This window comes from Abramis brama (genome assembly GCF_963993115.1).
Source record: "Abramis brama genome assembly, chromosome: 7".
In the NCBI taxonomy this organism is placed as follows: domain Eukaryota; kingdom Metazoa; phylum Chordata; class Actinopteri; order Cypriniformes; family Leuciscidae; genus Abramis; species Abramis brama.
Genome location: NC_139969.1, coordinates 12,711,147 through 12,727,712, shown reverse-complemented (window position 1 = coordinate 12,727,712; position 16,566 = coordinate 12,711,147). Strand labels below are relative to the sequence as shown.

General features: G+C 37.0%; 1 protein-coding gene across 1 annotated transcript in view; it reads left to right on the top strand.

Moving 5' to 3' along the window:
- Positions 1–16,566, top strand: part of clstn2a (calsyntenin 2a) — a 223,816-nt gene that overhangs the window by 192,182 nt on the left and 15,068 nt on the right. The window contains exon 9 of the mRNA XM_084119337.1: positions 12,883–13,045. Coding sequence (XP_083975463.1) covers positions 12,883–13,045 — 163 coding nt within the window. The remainder of the gene's footprint in view (positions 1–12,882; positions 13,046–16,566) is intronic.

Sequence of the window (16,566 nt, the reverse complement as noted above, 5' to 3'; positions counted from 1 at the left end):
GTGTTGTGAAAAGGAACCAAAACACCTTAAAAATGCTACAAAGTATCATTTTTCGCCCTTGGTCCGGACCAAATGAACCGGACTACAGATGTGAAAGCACCCTCAATCAATCAAAACTAACTTCAGCTGGACAAAAACTTTATTCTAGAGCTGCTGTAAAGCCAAAACAATCTCTGTTACTGTAATTTCCTATTATCACTGTAAAGCTGCTTTGAAACAATCTATATTGTTAAAAGCGCTATGTAGAATTCTTTGAAGGTGACTTGACTTGACTAAATGTATAGGGGGATCATTCAATTACATAAGTACCATGGTGACTTAGTATTGCCATGACACTTGTCCAAGAAAGCAGTGTTTTGCACATTTCCTATGGTAATAATTAAAATAGAAAAAACATAACAACATAAACTTATTAATACCATGGTAGGCTACATACATTTCAGTACCATGGTATGTTTACCAGTATAATACTATTACCGTCTAATGTGTACTTTTTTATAATGTAATCTTTGAAGTACTATCATAAAACCATGGTATACACAACATAGTACCAAAAAGAACCATGGTATTATCATGGTATTTTGGACATAGACCATGGTAGTACAAGAGTGTTCTAAATACTATGAATCATCATTTTCAGTACCGTAATATATATATATATGTGTGTGTGTACCATGGTAATACCATTTTTTTTTTTTGCACATTGATAATTCTGTAGCATTCTTTGAATTACTTTGTACTAAATACCATGAATATGGTAAAAAAAAAAAAAAAAAAAAACATTTGTTTTTTTTTCTATATCAAAGTACCATGGTATAATCATTTGGTACTATCACTTTACCATTCTAACACCACATTGCTGTTTTGTAAGGGGTGTTTAGGGGTTTTATCCTGCATGCTTATGTTTGTGTGCATGCTTGTACTAGTGTGTGAACCCTCATTACCATTGTCCAATTTCCACATATCTCTTACTGTAAAAACAATTTGCTCCTTCCCTGGGCTGCAGATAGATTAATTTACACAGCGTAGGCTCCAAATTGGGAAGCTTGGGAGAGGTCACTCTTTAGTTGACTTTTGTCCCCGGAGGGCACGGTCTAATTCCTGCTATAATTACTCACTCTGTCAGCCTGTAATTTATAGTCACCTTCCAGAGTACCGCAGGCCCATCGCCACCTCTGTTAGCATGCCTGCCGCTGAACAAACAACACCCGCTAAAAACATCCGCTGCTGCACACAGCAAGATGTGTCAGATTTCAGTCACAACACTTTTGCGTCTTAATCATGACCTAATGCCGCCACGCTGGTCGCCATATTTTCCATGATCGACGTGTTTTGGGTCTTTGGCTCATTAGGTCTGTGTTTATGGTGCTTGGTTGTTTTCACTGTTGAATTGTGACCTCTGCGTGAACTAAATTACCTTGATAAACAAGGTTTAAGAGTAGAATTGCAATCTTGCTCCAAACAACCTGATGAATACTGAGAAAGTCATAGAGTCCCAAAGAAATCTATCAGGGATTTCCAGCTGTGGTGGAGTATCAGAAACTCTGAAATGGTAGATCAGTTAATGGCATAAATGAACACCCAAACTACTGGGATGATGCCCTAGCACTTTTTGAGTGGGTTATGGATTTATTTATGTGCAAAATAGTATATTGAGATTTTCTGTAGCACAGTTGATAAAACAGCCCGTTTCAAGTGGAATATTTCCCATTTTCAGTTTCAGTTCAGGGGTGTGATATTTCCAAAATTGCATTCTTCACTATGAAACGTGAACACATTTATGCACTCTCAGTACTCTCAGATATAACCAAGCTACTTGAGTTGTTCTGCAATTATAATAAATTTAACTGGCTTATGCTTTTATATAATTTCTGGTTACATTTTCTAAAGCATATAAATTAAACCTTTTTTTTTATTTAAACTTTTTACTATTTTATTTCATTTTGTTTTATTGTTAATAGGTATAATTACGTTATAATTCATAACTATAATTTTAACCCAAAGTAATTTAATTGACATTAATTGTTTGCCTTATCCAAGGTACTTACTATTATTATTATTAGTAGTAGTAGTAGTAGTAATGAATATTATACAACATACTGGAAAATATTGTCAGTAGTAGACTAGTACATGTGATTTGCTATTGTCCTTTCACTCTTTTTGTATGTGTGTATAGTGTGTATTTTAGGTGGCACTGGAGAGGAGGGGAAATTGAATTGTCACTCTTCATTGTGTCTTGGGTTTATATCTCATTTGAGGTTTGATTCTGACATGAGAAGTTGTCTCAAGTTGTGGTTATGTGGCAAAAAGTAAAATCTCATTAGGAGACTCTAGTAATTCTCTTTGAAGTATTACTCTAGTTACCTGTGTTGAGAAGTAACTACTGTAATTAAAATTAGTAAAACTACTAACTTAACTATAGTGTTTATTAGTCTTAAGTTGCATGAGGTCAAGTTAGAGCAATTTCGTTGATAAAAAGATCCATTGTCTATTGTCAATAGTGTAGCAATGTATGAAGCACCACTTCAACACTTTCTGTTGGTCAACCCGGTGAATCCATGTGACCAACTTGAACCCATTACAAATTCTGCATGGGGAAATTTTTAGCACTCACACAGTTCCTGTTCACCTGGATTCCTATTGAAATTATTCCAAAATTGCCCACTGACAAGGATATAAAGTTTAAAGATAAAGTCAGTTAAAACAAATCAAACACACAGCATTGTCCACTTTCTTTGTCTGTCTTTCTCTCTTACCCTTACTGAACGTTCCCTGCTGCGACTAAAGCCACATTCAGACCCTCCATCCACATATACATCAGGAGCCACTTAGATAGCACAACCAATATCACGGCCCACTGCAGATCTTAAACCTGCTCTGCTGGATTAGTCACCAATCTCTCTCGTTTCATCTCGGCCAAAGAACTTTCATGTGTGTGGTTGCAATCAGCAAATTGCAGTGTTTGTCTTCTACTTGTCACAGCCTATAGGCCACCGAGGCTAGACCTTCATTTGAAAGTGGGTGGTTAAAAGTGTCTCTTTCATTGACTTTCTCAGTTAGAGGTACAGCGTCTAATTCAGTAGGGATGTCCCAGTCATGTATGAGCGTCTGGCTGAGCTCCATCTGTCGTGGTGAATAACGGCTGTAAGAGAGTATCATTGCACAGGTGTCTCGAAGATCTCCTTATGGTTCCAATGGTAGCATTCCTGGTTGATGAGGAGGCAGGTGTGTGGATAACAGAGCCAAGCATGTGCTACTTGGCACAGCAACAAACTTCCCTAATCAATTACCCAGAATGCCCTTAACTGACTTGCATGAGGGCAATGGGAACAGCAATACTGCTATCCGAAGATCTTTCCCCACGCGACACTCTATGAGCTTTATCTCTGTCTACCGATTTGCAAAGGTTTCTTACTAGTAATCAATTATGAGATGTATATCTACACCTCCAAAAAAGAAAGGAGAGAAAAAGCACTTCTTCACTTTAATTTTTGCCATTCCATATATAGAACAAATCGTCCCCCCCACAAGGCCATTTGAGGGAGCAGATGATGGAACAGATAATGCAGCACCTAAAATTAGCCTAATCTTCTGTTCAATCAAAGAAATAATTAAACCTTGAATTGCACCTCCCTAGTCAGCTCACAGTTAGAGTCCCTGGACTCCATGATTAAATGCCAACGCTGGAAAGTTTTTTTGCGGTAGCCATTTATTCTTTAAAAATTTCTTGGCACCTCTCTCCCTTTGAAGAAGGACATGGCGGCATTCCAGGAGCTGTGAGAGAGCGTTATTATACACTGTGCGACTGTTAGTTATAGGTAGACATGGGTGAAATAACAAAGGCGTGATAATATGTAATATTTTACATCCTTGTGACAACATACAAGGTGTCTTGATATTTATTTTCCCTGAAATGAGTGCAGTGTTTCTTTTTTCCCCAGTGTTGACGGGATGACCTATGGAAACAAGAAATCAGGATGTGACATATTGAAGGGCCATAATTTGCTTTGCTATGTGATTTCAGGGGAGGGAATTTCTATAGAGCATTTTATTGTACAAATACTGGAAATTACGGGCAGTGCTGGGTGATTCATTTATATACAGTGCTGCTTGAAAGTTTGTGAACCCCTTGCAGAATTTATGAATAATTTTAACAAAACAAGAGGGATCATACAAAATGCATGTTATTTTTTATTTAGTACTGTCCTGAATAAGATATTTTACATAAAAGATGTTTACATATAGTCCACAAGGCAAAAAAAAAAAAAAATAGCTGAATGTATAAAAATGACCCAGTTCAAAAGTTTATGTACCCTTGATTCTTAAAGGGGTCATATAATGGTACATGCACTTTTACAAGTTGATTGTACTGAAATGTGTGTTGGCAGTGCCTGTACACAACCATCATAAAATGATAAAAATCCATCCAGTGTTTTTTTTTAATCTTCTTATATGTTTTCCCCCATCTCAAATCAAGCCGTTCGATTGTGACGTCACAAAATCGACGCCCCTCCCACGATTGTTGATTGACAGCAGCGTTTCAACACAGACCCGCCCTCGCTCGTGAGCGAGCTGTCAATCATAGTCCGCGCGGACCGGCGCGGTCATTGTTGATACGCTGGAGCACTGTCTATGAGCAGAATGGCGTCTAATCGATTGTGGTGTTCTGTTCTTGGGTGTAATAAGGAACACAGCAGTCATTTTGATGTTCCTAAATCCGAACCGCTGAAGACGCAGTGGCTGAATTTGTTTTCGAAGGGAATATTCCCCACAGTCAATGCTTTCATGTTTGCGCGAATCATTTCACACACCAGTTTACAAACGAGGGTCAGTAACGTTATAAAGCTGGTTTTGCTAAGAAGCTGCTTCTGAAAAAAGGATCGGTACCAACTATTCATGTTCCTCCAGAATAACTGAAGTGAGTGTAACGTTTTATTAACCTTTATATTAATATTTATATTAATCTTTGCAAATCGCTTGCTGCACGCTTCACAATGAATGTGGCTGTTTACACTCAGGGTACATTACGGCATGTTTTCTATGTATGACGTTCTCAATATAATTCATAATCCCACGTTTATAATGAACAACGCGTTATGGTTATTGTGTTATTGTGTTACAAACGGTGTACGCACAGAACAGAGGGGCGGGGTGAGCAAAGCTCATTATCATTTAAAGACACATGCACTTAAACTGTGTGCTGAAAACAGAGCTGTTTTTGACCAGGTAAAATGAGTGTTTTCTTACAATACTAATGAGAATTTTTAATTAAAGTATATTACAAGCTTTTAATTAAGACCCTAAACAATCAAATTAGCTTGTACAAAAATGGCATTATATGACCACTTTAATATGTTTGTCGTTACCTGAATGATCCACAAGTTTTTTTTTGTTTGTTTCTTGATGGATGTCCCTTGTTTGTCCCGAGCAGTTAATCTGCCCAATGTTCTTCAGAAGAATCCTCCCGGTCCCGAAAAGTCTTCAGTTTTCCAGCATCTTCTGCATATTTGAACCCTTTCCAGCACAAACTTTAAAGTAGCCCTGTGTTATATGTATATGTAAGACTTAAAACTTTTTCAAATATGAAAATATTAAACTTAAGTTTTTTCGAATATATTTTATTATATAAAAATTGCCACATGGAGACTTCCGTAATAATTTTTTTAATATGACGACACAAACGGGTCTTTTAATCAAAGAACTGATTCATTAAATGAATTAACTATGTTTTTGCTACTGATGTTTAAATCAGAGATAATACTACATCTGTCCTTATGCTTTCATTCCATTATTACTAAATCAAAAGCATTACAACTTTCACAATATTCATATGTTGTTCATCATGTTGTTGCTTTTTTGTAAAAAAAAAGAAGTAAATTTTAAAAAATGTTTAAAATGAAATGAAGGCTCCATGTAACATAAAATGCTTGCATAATTATTTATAAATATATATATATATATATATATATATATATATATATATATATATATATATATATATATATATCTCAGATATTCAAGAAATAAAATGAAAACGTATTAAATAAATTGTGCAGGGCAGTCGTCTTGTACATCAATGTACATCAATATATATCAACCTTTGTTAGAGACCAGCGTCTCATGCAGTGTATTGCGAACGTTATCTGAGGCAACAGCACAAGCCTGCGAATACAATGCATTAATGTTGAATGAGGAACAGGCCTGTACCGCCGCAGCCTGCGAGGCATTTCTCTCCTGCAGCCAACATGACACAATGACGCCTGTGCATGTAGAGAGACGTAAAGTTCTAGGTGTGATTTGTGTTCCAGCTCTCGCTTATTGTCACACTCTCATTTATTTGTTTGCTCTGAAGGTCGTGGATGCAATTTGTTGACAAGGGAACAGATTAAAAAATTGTGCAGCAAAATAAAAAATACAAAATTGTGAAGAGCGAGCGAGTGGTGGGGGTGGAGGAGGCCAAATGTAAGCATGTTTTAATCCTTGGCGGCGTGTGCCTTTGTGTGCTGAAACAGCCAAAATCATCTCCTGTCAGGCAAAGATTAATGCTTCATGTGTGTTTTTCATTAGCAGCAAAGCATGCACACTCTCACACAGAGCCGTGTTCTGTATGTTCCTCGACGGACATGTAATGAGGACGAGACCGGATAGAGTCTGCAGAGGTTGACATGCCATCAACGCTGTTGTAAATGGCAGTCGAAAGCAATATCAATCTGATTAAAATACATATGGGTAAAGTGGTCAACCAATAAGTTAGTGATGATAATTAGTTTTAGACTTATTTGTTAGTTATTCCTTAGTTGTTGTTTTTTTGTTTTTTTACAGCGGTGCTTTAAAACTCATGTCAGAGACAACTCATATAAAAAATATGAATTAATGCAATTACTTTTCACATGCAGAGACTGTTAAAAACCGCATCGTCTCGACATGCTGAAAACACGAACCAAGCTCTCGCAGGCCTCAGCTACTGTACAACTAGTGTTTGAGAGTGGGTCAAAACAGATGTTGTTCACAGACAGCCAATGAAGACCAAAGGTGGGCATTATGCAAATGTGTTACATAAAGTAAGACTGGAATAACTGACAAATTATTTCAGGCAGTTCAGAATTGGTTCTTTCTTTTGGGTGACAACAATTAAGTTAAACTCTTATATAACTCTTACTCTCATACATATATATATATATATATATATATATATATATATATATATATATGTATGTATGCAGGGCCTGAAGTTAACTTTTCTGACCACCAGCCACTGTGGCAGGTGGATTTAAAAATCCACCCGCCACAGTGCCTTTTTACCAGCCAGTTTTTTTTTTTTTTTTTTGGCCTCATGAAAGGTGAAAAAAAAAGGAATTGCACAAACATTTGTTCTTTAACTTGTAAGAATACACATTTAAGTGCTGTCAAGTTATTAACGAGATCCTTACAAGTAATAATGACTCTTAGAATACAGATAAAGACCTAGTGCAGCTCGTATGTAAACAAATCACACGCGGCTGTGTTGATGGCTGGGCAGCTGTTAGTTACAGCGTTCAGGAACCGTTAAGCAGAACTAAATTAATATTGTTATTACTGGTAAAGTTACCGGGTAGGCATTTTCTCACCGGTTCCCAACTCCCAACATCTGTGCAACTGTCATTGTAATGTAGCTTATGTCAGCGTTGCATTATCTCATCTCATCTCACCAACAGTTTAATACTTAACTCACATATTATTCAAACGTGGTCAGAGAAGGGCCTCATCGTTCTCTCCGATCACATATACGTTCCGAAACACTCAAACTGCGCTGCTTTCACAGATGCTTTCTGTACTCCAGTAATGTGCCGCCACATTTTTAGCTAAAATCCAACGAAATGGCTGACTTCGTTTAAATGTCAAAGAACAACAGTTGCAAAAAAAAACAAAAAAACAACGCAAAGACCCGGCCCCTTTAGTTACTGTTGCTATGTCCGGCAAGCTACACCGCGCTCACGCCAAACCATGATCTCATGCAATGAAAAACACATCGCGCAGCAGAGACACTGACAACACACTGACAGACAAGACAGTCCAGGTTACTTTTGATATTAAACAAAGTCTCAACGTTAAAATTTGGTCATTTTTAAAGAAATTTAGACAATACCGTTTTTTGGCTCTGTAATGTGTCTTGACAGATCGCTGTGGTGCCTCAGTTAAAGCTGCTCGTGAACCGATCATCTCTTCCTTCTAGTTAATTTATAGCATCAAATAAACATGAATGAACATAAGAAGGAATGTAGTTTTAACTGCGGAAAGATGTCAGTAGGCCTACTTAGTACACTCCGTTTTTTCAAGTTCAAATCATCCAACGTTGAACTCTCCTGACTGCTTTGTCGGTCAAAAAAAGGCGGATTCGGCGGATTATGATTGGCCAGATCGCCGTCAATCAAACTCCCCGCGAAGGGTCGATTCTCATTGGCTACCTGCCAATGTGGCAGGTAGATTGACAGTGTTACCCGCCAATTGCAGAATTCACCCGCATTTGGCGTGTGGTCGGGTGTTAATTTCAGGCCCTGTATGTATGTATGTATGTATGTATGTATGTATGTATATGTATATACATGTATATGTATATACATACATATATATACATATATGTATATATACACTCACCTAAAGGATTATTAGGAACACCATACTAATACTGTGTTTGACCCCCTTTAGCCTTCAGAACTGCCTTAATTCTATGTGGCATTGATTCAACAAGGTGCTGAAAGCATTCTTTAGAAATGTTGGCCCATATTGATAGGATAGCATCTTGCAGTTGATGGAGATTTGTGGGATGCACATCCAGGGCACGAAGCTCCCGTTCCACCACATCCCAAAGATGCTCTATTGGGTTGAGATCTGGTGACTGTGGGGGCCATTTTAGTACAGTGAACTCATTGTCATGTTCAAGAAACCAATTTGAAATGATTCAAGCTTTGTGACATGGTGCATTATCCTGCTGGAAGTAGCCATCAGAGGATGGGTACATGGTGGTCATAAAGGGATGGACATGGTCAGAAACAATGCTCAGGTAGGCCGTGGCATTTAAACGATGCCCAATTGGCACTAAGGGGCCTAAAGTGTGCCAAGAAAACATCCCCCACACCATTACACCACCACCACCAGCCTGCACAGTGGTAACAAGGCATGATGGATCCATGTTCTCATTCTGTTTACGCCAAATTCTGACTCTACCATCTGAATGTCTCAACAGAAATCGAGACTCATCAGACCAGGCAACATTTTTCCAGTCTTCAACTGTCCAATTTTGGTGAGCTCGTGCAAATTGTAGCCTCTTTTTCCTATTTGTAGTGGAGATGAGTGGTACCCGGTGGGGTCTTCTGCTGTTGTAGCCCATCCGCCTCAAGGTTGTGCGTGTTGTGGCTTCACAAATGCTTTGCTGCATACCTCGGTTGTAACGAGTGGTTATTTCAGTCAAAGTTGCTCTTCTAACAGCTTGAATCAGTCGGCCCATTCTCCTCTGACCTCTAGCATCAACAAGGCATTTTCGCCCACAGGACTGCCGCATACTGGATGTTTTTCCCTTTTCACACCATTCTTTGTAAACCCTCGAAATGGTTGTGCGTGAAAATCCCAGTAACTGAGCAGATTGTGAAATACTCAGACCGGCCCGTCTGGCACCAACAACCATGCCACGCTCAAAATTGCTTAAATCATCTTTCTTTCCCATTCTGACATTCAGTTTGGAGTTCAGGAGATTGTCTTGACCAGGACCACACCCCTAAATGCATTGAAGCAACTGCCATGTGATTGGTTGATTAGATAATTGCATTAATGAGAAATTGAACAGGTGTTCCTAATAATCCTTTAGGTGAGTGTGTGTATATATATATATATATATATATATATATATATGTGTGTGTATAGATAGATAGATAGATAGATAGATAGATAGATAGATAGATAGATAGATAGATAGATAGATAGATGTTTCTGTTGTGCTTTATCTAGTTTTAAAAGTTGTAAATGGCCCCTAAGAAACACACGTCTGTTATGTAGTTTTGCACATTCTTAGTTTAGATGCAGTAAGGAAATTCACTATTAACTGATAAATTAACTGATTAATAGTGGAAATGCCTGTCTCATTGATGAATTTGATGAACTCTTCTGCCTATTTGCACAGAATTACGTTGCAATTAACACACTTTGAGTGTTGTCCACATGTTCACACACTGCAGACTATTCGTTTTCATACTCTGAACAGAAGACCCGTTTTTGAGAGACGTTGCATGAGCTGTTAAATTAACCAGCGCTAATGCTGTTGTTTTCATGCCTCACTGACACACTGGACGTTGCAGAAATCGAAATTGCATGAGCTTATTTTCACAGTTTTATTTCTGGAGACTTTTTGAAGAGTCTTTTTTTCTTTAATAGCTTAGCTACACATAATTATAATTTCTGCTCTCTTTTTATAATACAGGTATTCCATCCCAATTACAACCTAAATCTTTAGATAAAACAGTCAATCGCATTGTAAAAACGGGTGCTGCGTACAACGAGGGTTAAATATTACATTGTGTTTATATATTATATTATATTATATTATATTATGTTATATTATGTTATGTTATATTATATTATATTATATTATATTATATTATATTATATTATATTATATTATATTATATTATATTATATTATATTATATTTTTAGTATACCTAGGTCAGATATAGACCTGAATTGTAAGTGCAAGGGGTTTAAATCCTAGCCTATTTTTTTAAGCCAACTGACAATGACAGCCAGTAATGACGAAGAAATTTCATTTAATTGACAGTTTTAGTTTCTTAATTCCCAAGAATTAAGGGTCTGGATCTGGATCTTTTGGTCCTGGATCTCAAATCAAGTGCCCAAACGAGAAAATATGGCACTGAATGGCACTTTGTGTTGAGTATGTGAGTATGTGTGTGTGTCTGTTGTGTGCATGTGTGTGACATTGGAAAGGGCAGAAAAAGGTTAGGCTGATAGAGTAAGATTGCTTCCAAAAGAATGGACAAATAGAGAGCTTTTTGAAGAGTCTAGTGAGATGGAGATAAAGAGAATATCTATTCTAGAAAAGGAGAGATAAGAGAAAGAGGGGAATAGAGGTGTGGAGTGAGATCTGTCCCCAGAGGCAGCGGTGAGAGAGTTAGAGAGAGAGCGAGAGAGAGAGGGAGAGCGCTTCTCTCTGGAGACCTGGCTCATCTCTCCATTAACTCCCCTCTGCAGTAGCTCAGCAACATCCACCCAGGCATCTTCAGTTCTATATGGTGCTCTCCTTGACAGCACACAAGCGTGTGGAGTATGCATAAACATGTTTACTGCACGATACTAGAAAATTATCATTATGAAATTATGTCTGCACTGATAATCACCATTCATTGCCTGTAGGTGGCAGATTTAATCTTAATGAAATTAAGATTTCATTGATTTTTCGAAGTGTCACTCATTTTTATTTCTTAGGGGCCGCTCACATGTACACATGGGTGTATTCTTAGACAACAAAATGGAATAAAATGTCTCAAGAAAAAGTTAATTTTGGGATCTTAATGTGGTGCTGATGCAAAAAAAAGTAAGACATTGTCCGTTAATAATGCCTAAAGGTGTTAACTGTGTAAATGCTAGAAAATAAATCAATAATGAAGTGTAGAGGAACTTTAAATGGCTCTGATTGGTTTGCATTGATAAGTAAAGTGATCTGATGTTTCTCGTACTAAAATCTTTGGCAGCGTTTACACTTGGCATTAACATGCGATCACCGTGATCCGATCAAGCAGATCGAATCATAAGCCAATCAGGACATGGTGTGTTTACACCTGTCCACATCAAGTGGCTTCTGTATCTGGATCACAGATCGGATCTCGCTTTCCGATGGTTCTGCAACTTTAGGGTGCGAAAGCAAACATTTCAGTATATTTGCGATGTACTTCGCACTCGACTGTATCGCAAAACCACACGGCTCTCAGTTCCGGAGAGAGGAGGGGGAATAATGACAGTGGGTGGGGTTTTGTGTGAAGTCCACCTGTGAATGCAGACACGATGGCTGGATTGCGTTTACATTACACTGAGATCCGATCACAATGCGTCCTCGACTACCTCCGAACCTGGACACGCTGATACGGACACGGATAACATTCCGATCAGACGCGCGTTTACACTTGTCTTTTCCATGCGTATGTGGACAACATCCGGATACAGGTCGCATGTTAATGCCAAGTGTAAACGCAGCCTAAGTTCCTATAATTAGCGTCTGCTCATAATTATATCCAATTAATTTGGTAGGACATATGACAAATGATGAATAGTATAGCTAATGAAGGCAAATTAAGTTAAATTTCAGTGTCATTAAGGACATGTAAACGTGAACGTTGATTAACTATAGATTAAGCTATAGAATCACAGATATCGTTCAGATAAGAACACAAACCGATGGTCTCACTGTAAATGTTCCTTCTATATAGAACAGTGTGTCCTATTTCTAGTTTGGAGTTTGGAGTGACCCAGACAGGATTCTGGGAAAGTTTTAATTTGAATTTTAACTAGAATGGATAAGTCATGATGGATCAATCAAGTAGCTGATAAGAGATTAGATAAGACATTTATTCATTTTATTATTTTAAAATGATTTTAGATCATGTTTCAGATGACCTTCAAGACGATGACGTGTTAATTTAATGAAAATGTAACTTTATACAACATGTTTAGAATCCTGTTTTATTTTTCCATTTTGTATGTACACAAAAACATGTCTCTAAGAAGTGAATCCTATTGGGTCAGGTTTAACCCAATTATAGGTCGACCAATTGGTCAGGTAGTGATTATGAACATTGTACCATGAACAAACATACTAAATTTGTTCTATTTCTCGTCTCCAGATCTGTGACAAAGAGTGGCATTACTACGTCATAAATGTGGAGTTTCCTTCAGTGACGCTCTTCGTGGACGGAGTGACGTACGAACCCTACCTTGTGACAGACGACTGGCCCATCCACCCTTCTGAGATCGATGTCCAGCTAACCGTAGGTGCCTGCTGGCAAGGTGAGACTATGAAAGAGCTGTTGTTTTGATTACCATTTGAAAAGGAGGATAAATTGAAATGGTGGCATAACTGTGGTTTGTACTGCCCTGACGCAGGAATTGATGAATCGGCATCTACCAATTTTGAGATGTGATCAGATAGTCTCATGCATGAGAGTGAGACTGAGAGGATGTGACTAAGAGATATCTACATTATTGATATGACAGTGTGAACACAGCAGTGGTGGTTCGAATACCAAGAGAGAGGCGATGTGTTTGGCCCCAGGCTACCCTGATTCCTCATTTAATCAAAGAGACTCAGGCGTGAAAACATCAAAAAAGAAACACGGCCTGTCAGTTTCAGCCTTTTGAAATGGAGCTAATGATCGCATTTGAATGGAGAGACTGTCCTTAACATCGCTTTCATGAGCTAAATAATTGAACAAGGCTCGGAGGGAATGAAGTCACGGCTAAATCATTGTTTTAGGCGGCGAGGTCCTAAAGTTATGACTTTCAGCACCATTTTACATTTCTTTTCATCCGTGCTGATTGGGGATTATTTTCTCTTCTTTTCTGGCTTTGAATCTTTTTTTGAATTGTGAATCTTTTTTTCTGTTTCTTTTTTTCTGTTTCTTTTTTTTTTTTTTTACAAGAGACCCATAGTTAGGATTAAGAGACCCTGAATTGAGGACAAGTTCACTTGCTATTACATCCCACTGAAGCTGGTCTAAGCTCCACTAAACCGCAACTGATAACTTTTCAAGCTATTAGCGGTCCAGATTGCTTCTCGCACCCTGTCCATTTTCACTCTGTGCAATCAACAATGTAACGACAAGCCACCTCATAATGGAAAGCGAGGATAGTATTTGTTCAGGCCAAATTGAGATCCTTGTCTTCTTCGAGGTAGAAATGGGGTTTGGTGGCCATTGTCTTCACAAGACATCAAATAGGATTTTCTTCGTTTTTTCTAGAGCTTCGTTAGGACATTGACTGATGCCTCGTGTAATTTATGTGTTTAATGTAATAATGCTCTAAACATACTTTTTCGGCAATAGGAGTGAAGTTATACACTACTGTTTGAAACTTGGAGATTAGTACGATTTTTTTAAAAGAAGCATCTTATGTTTACAATTCTGCATTTTAATTGATCAAAAATAGATTTACATTTGCATTTTAAAATATAGTAGCATTTTATTTTTAAAGCAGCCATTACTTCAGGAGTCACACAATCCTTAATAAATAATTCTAAAATGCTCAAGAAATGTATTATTATTATTATTATTATTATTATTATTATTATTATCATCATCATTTAAGTTAAAAATGGTTGTGCTGCTAATGAAGCGTGAAAACTGTGATGGTGTCTTTTTCAGGATTCTTTGATAGATAAAAAACTGTATTTGTTTGAAAATGAAATCTTAAGTATCATGATAATGTCTTCGCTTTCATTTTTGATCAATTTAATGCATGCTTGCTGAATAAAAATATCACTTTCTTTAAAAAAATAAATAAATTAAAATTCCTAAGATTTTAAACGGTAGTTTTAAGAAAGAAAAAAGAAAAATATTTCTTCCATAAATGTAAATTCTTCTTTTTTGTAAAAGTTGCGTTCAAAAGCACCATAAAAGTATGATCAAAAAGTAATCCAGTATTTTGTGTTTAAAGTGAGATAAATAAGGTCATTACTGAGCTGCACCGTCTCAGTAGCATATGATTACAGTATTTTGGGTTGTAAGAGATCAGATGTGCTTATCTAAATGTAAGGTCATGACCGTGTCTTTTAAACTGCGCTTAGGATGCGTTCTGCTTGTTATTGTCTGTTATGCCACTGCTGATCGATACAGATGTGACGGTGACAGCTCTTATATGCCATGGGATGACTGCAGTCTCATTAGCGCTTTTGTCCTTTAGGGGGAGCACGAACGAGAATGCAAATGTTCCTCTGCTGTTTCATCTGTGGAATAACATTTAATTGATAACATCTGTCAACTAAATAATTTAAAACGGAAGCAATTAAGCATCAGAAGCACAGACCCTCATTGTGAGGCTTTACGAGTGACAGAATTTACTGCATCTGGAGCTATTAGACTCTCCAAATCTGCCAGCTCATCAGTGAGGAATATATGGGAGGGAAAACAGCATGTGTTAAATGCCCTCTCATTTTATTCGAGGAACCTATTAAGTCGGTCAGTGTGACCAGTTATTTATTTTATATATATATATATATAAATAAAAGATGTTGTCATTTAGGAAAGAAAGAAAAGAAAAGACAGATCACCATTTGTAATGCAAATAAATGCAAGACAAGTAGCAATTCACTATGAAAATATTACATGTATTTATCAGTTAGATGAATGAAGAACATTCTAATAGGACAAGGCGTGACTGTCAAGCTGTAGTTTAAAAACTCTTTAAGTTGCGATGTAATGGAAGGTAGCAACAGATCTTTTCATCTATATTGTGACGTAGATTCAAATGAAACAGAATATCGAAGAAAAAAAATTTAGGTTGGGGGGGTGGGGACTTGGTTCTACCTGTTGTTTGTTGATTGGATGGAGGCAGATCTGAATGGAGCTTGCAGTCTTTGAAGTGAACTGTCAACTGCAGGGTTGAAGTGAAATAAATGTATTGCACCAGAAGTCTGGTGTTTCACTGGAAGAATGAGTTATGACATTTTATAACATTAAAAATTAAGGTAAAAGTTAAAACATTGAGATCAATTACATGCATTTAGAACAGTGAATTTTTATTTCATGCTGATTTTAAATAATGTGAAGTGATTAACAACCAACAACACTTAAGGCTGAAATTATCTTAATTTAAGTGTTTTGAGCTGAATTACTTGCTGAACAAAATCAATATAGCACTAGCTTGCAGGAACTATAAAAATATTGAAAACCCTGTAACACCTTTGATTTCCCGGTCAAAAATGACCTGCCTTTTAAAAAATGCCTGTTATGCTATATTATCACCATATTGGATTCAATCTTTTTGTCAACTTGCTTTCTTTCAATTAGGACAGATTTTGCATTTCTTTTTGGAACTGACTAATCATAGGCGTCATTGATATGAGCTTATGCACCTCAGTTTTGAGTGAACAAAGCATTATTTGTGGATCATTTTGGCAATATTCAACAAAATATGTAAAACAACGTGTTTTTCACACTAGTGTGCTTTAATGTTTAACCGGGAAGTTTGCTTTGAAATACTTTTTTATTTTGTACAAAATGAAACAAAGTCTCATGCTTGTGGTGTTACCGGTCGAAAATGACCAGCCTGCAAACAAACAAAAAAGTATAAATCTCTTGTTATGCTATGGTATTACCAAATATTGAATTTAATCTTTTTTGTCAACTTGTTTTCTTTATATTAGTACAGGTTTTGTATTTATTTTTGAAACGGATTGATTGTAACAAGCTAAAAAAAAAAAAAAAAAAAATCCCCAAAAAGTACAGAAATTATCCAAACAATTTTGGGAAGTTGTTATACCTTGTAATGTTAGACCAATATGACAACATTAACTAATATTTTTGGGAAAATGA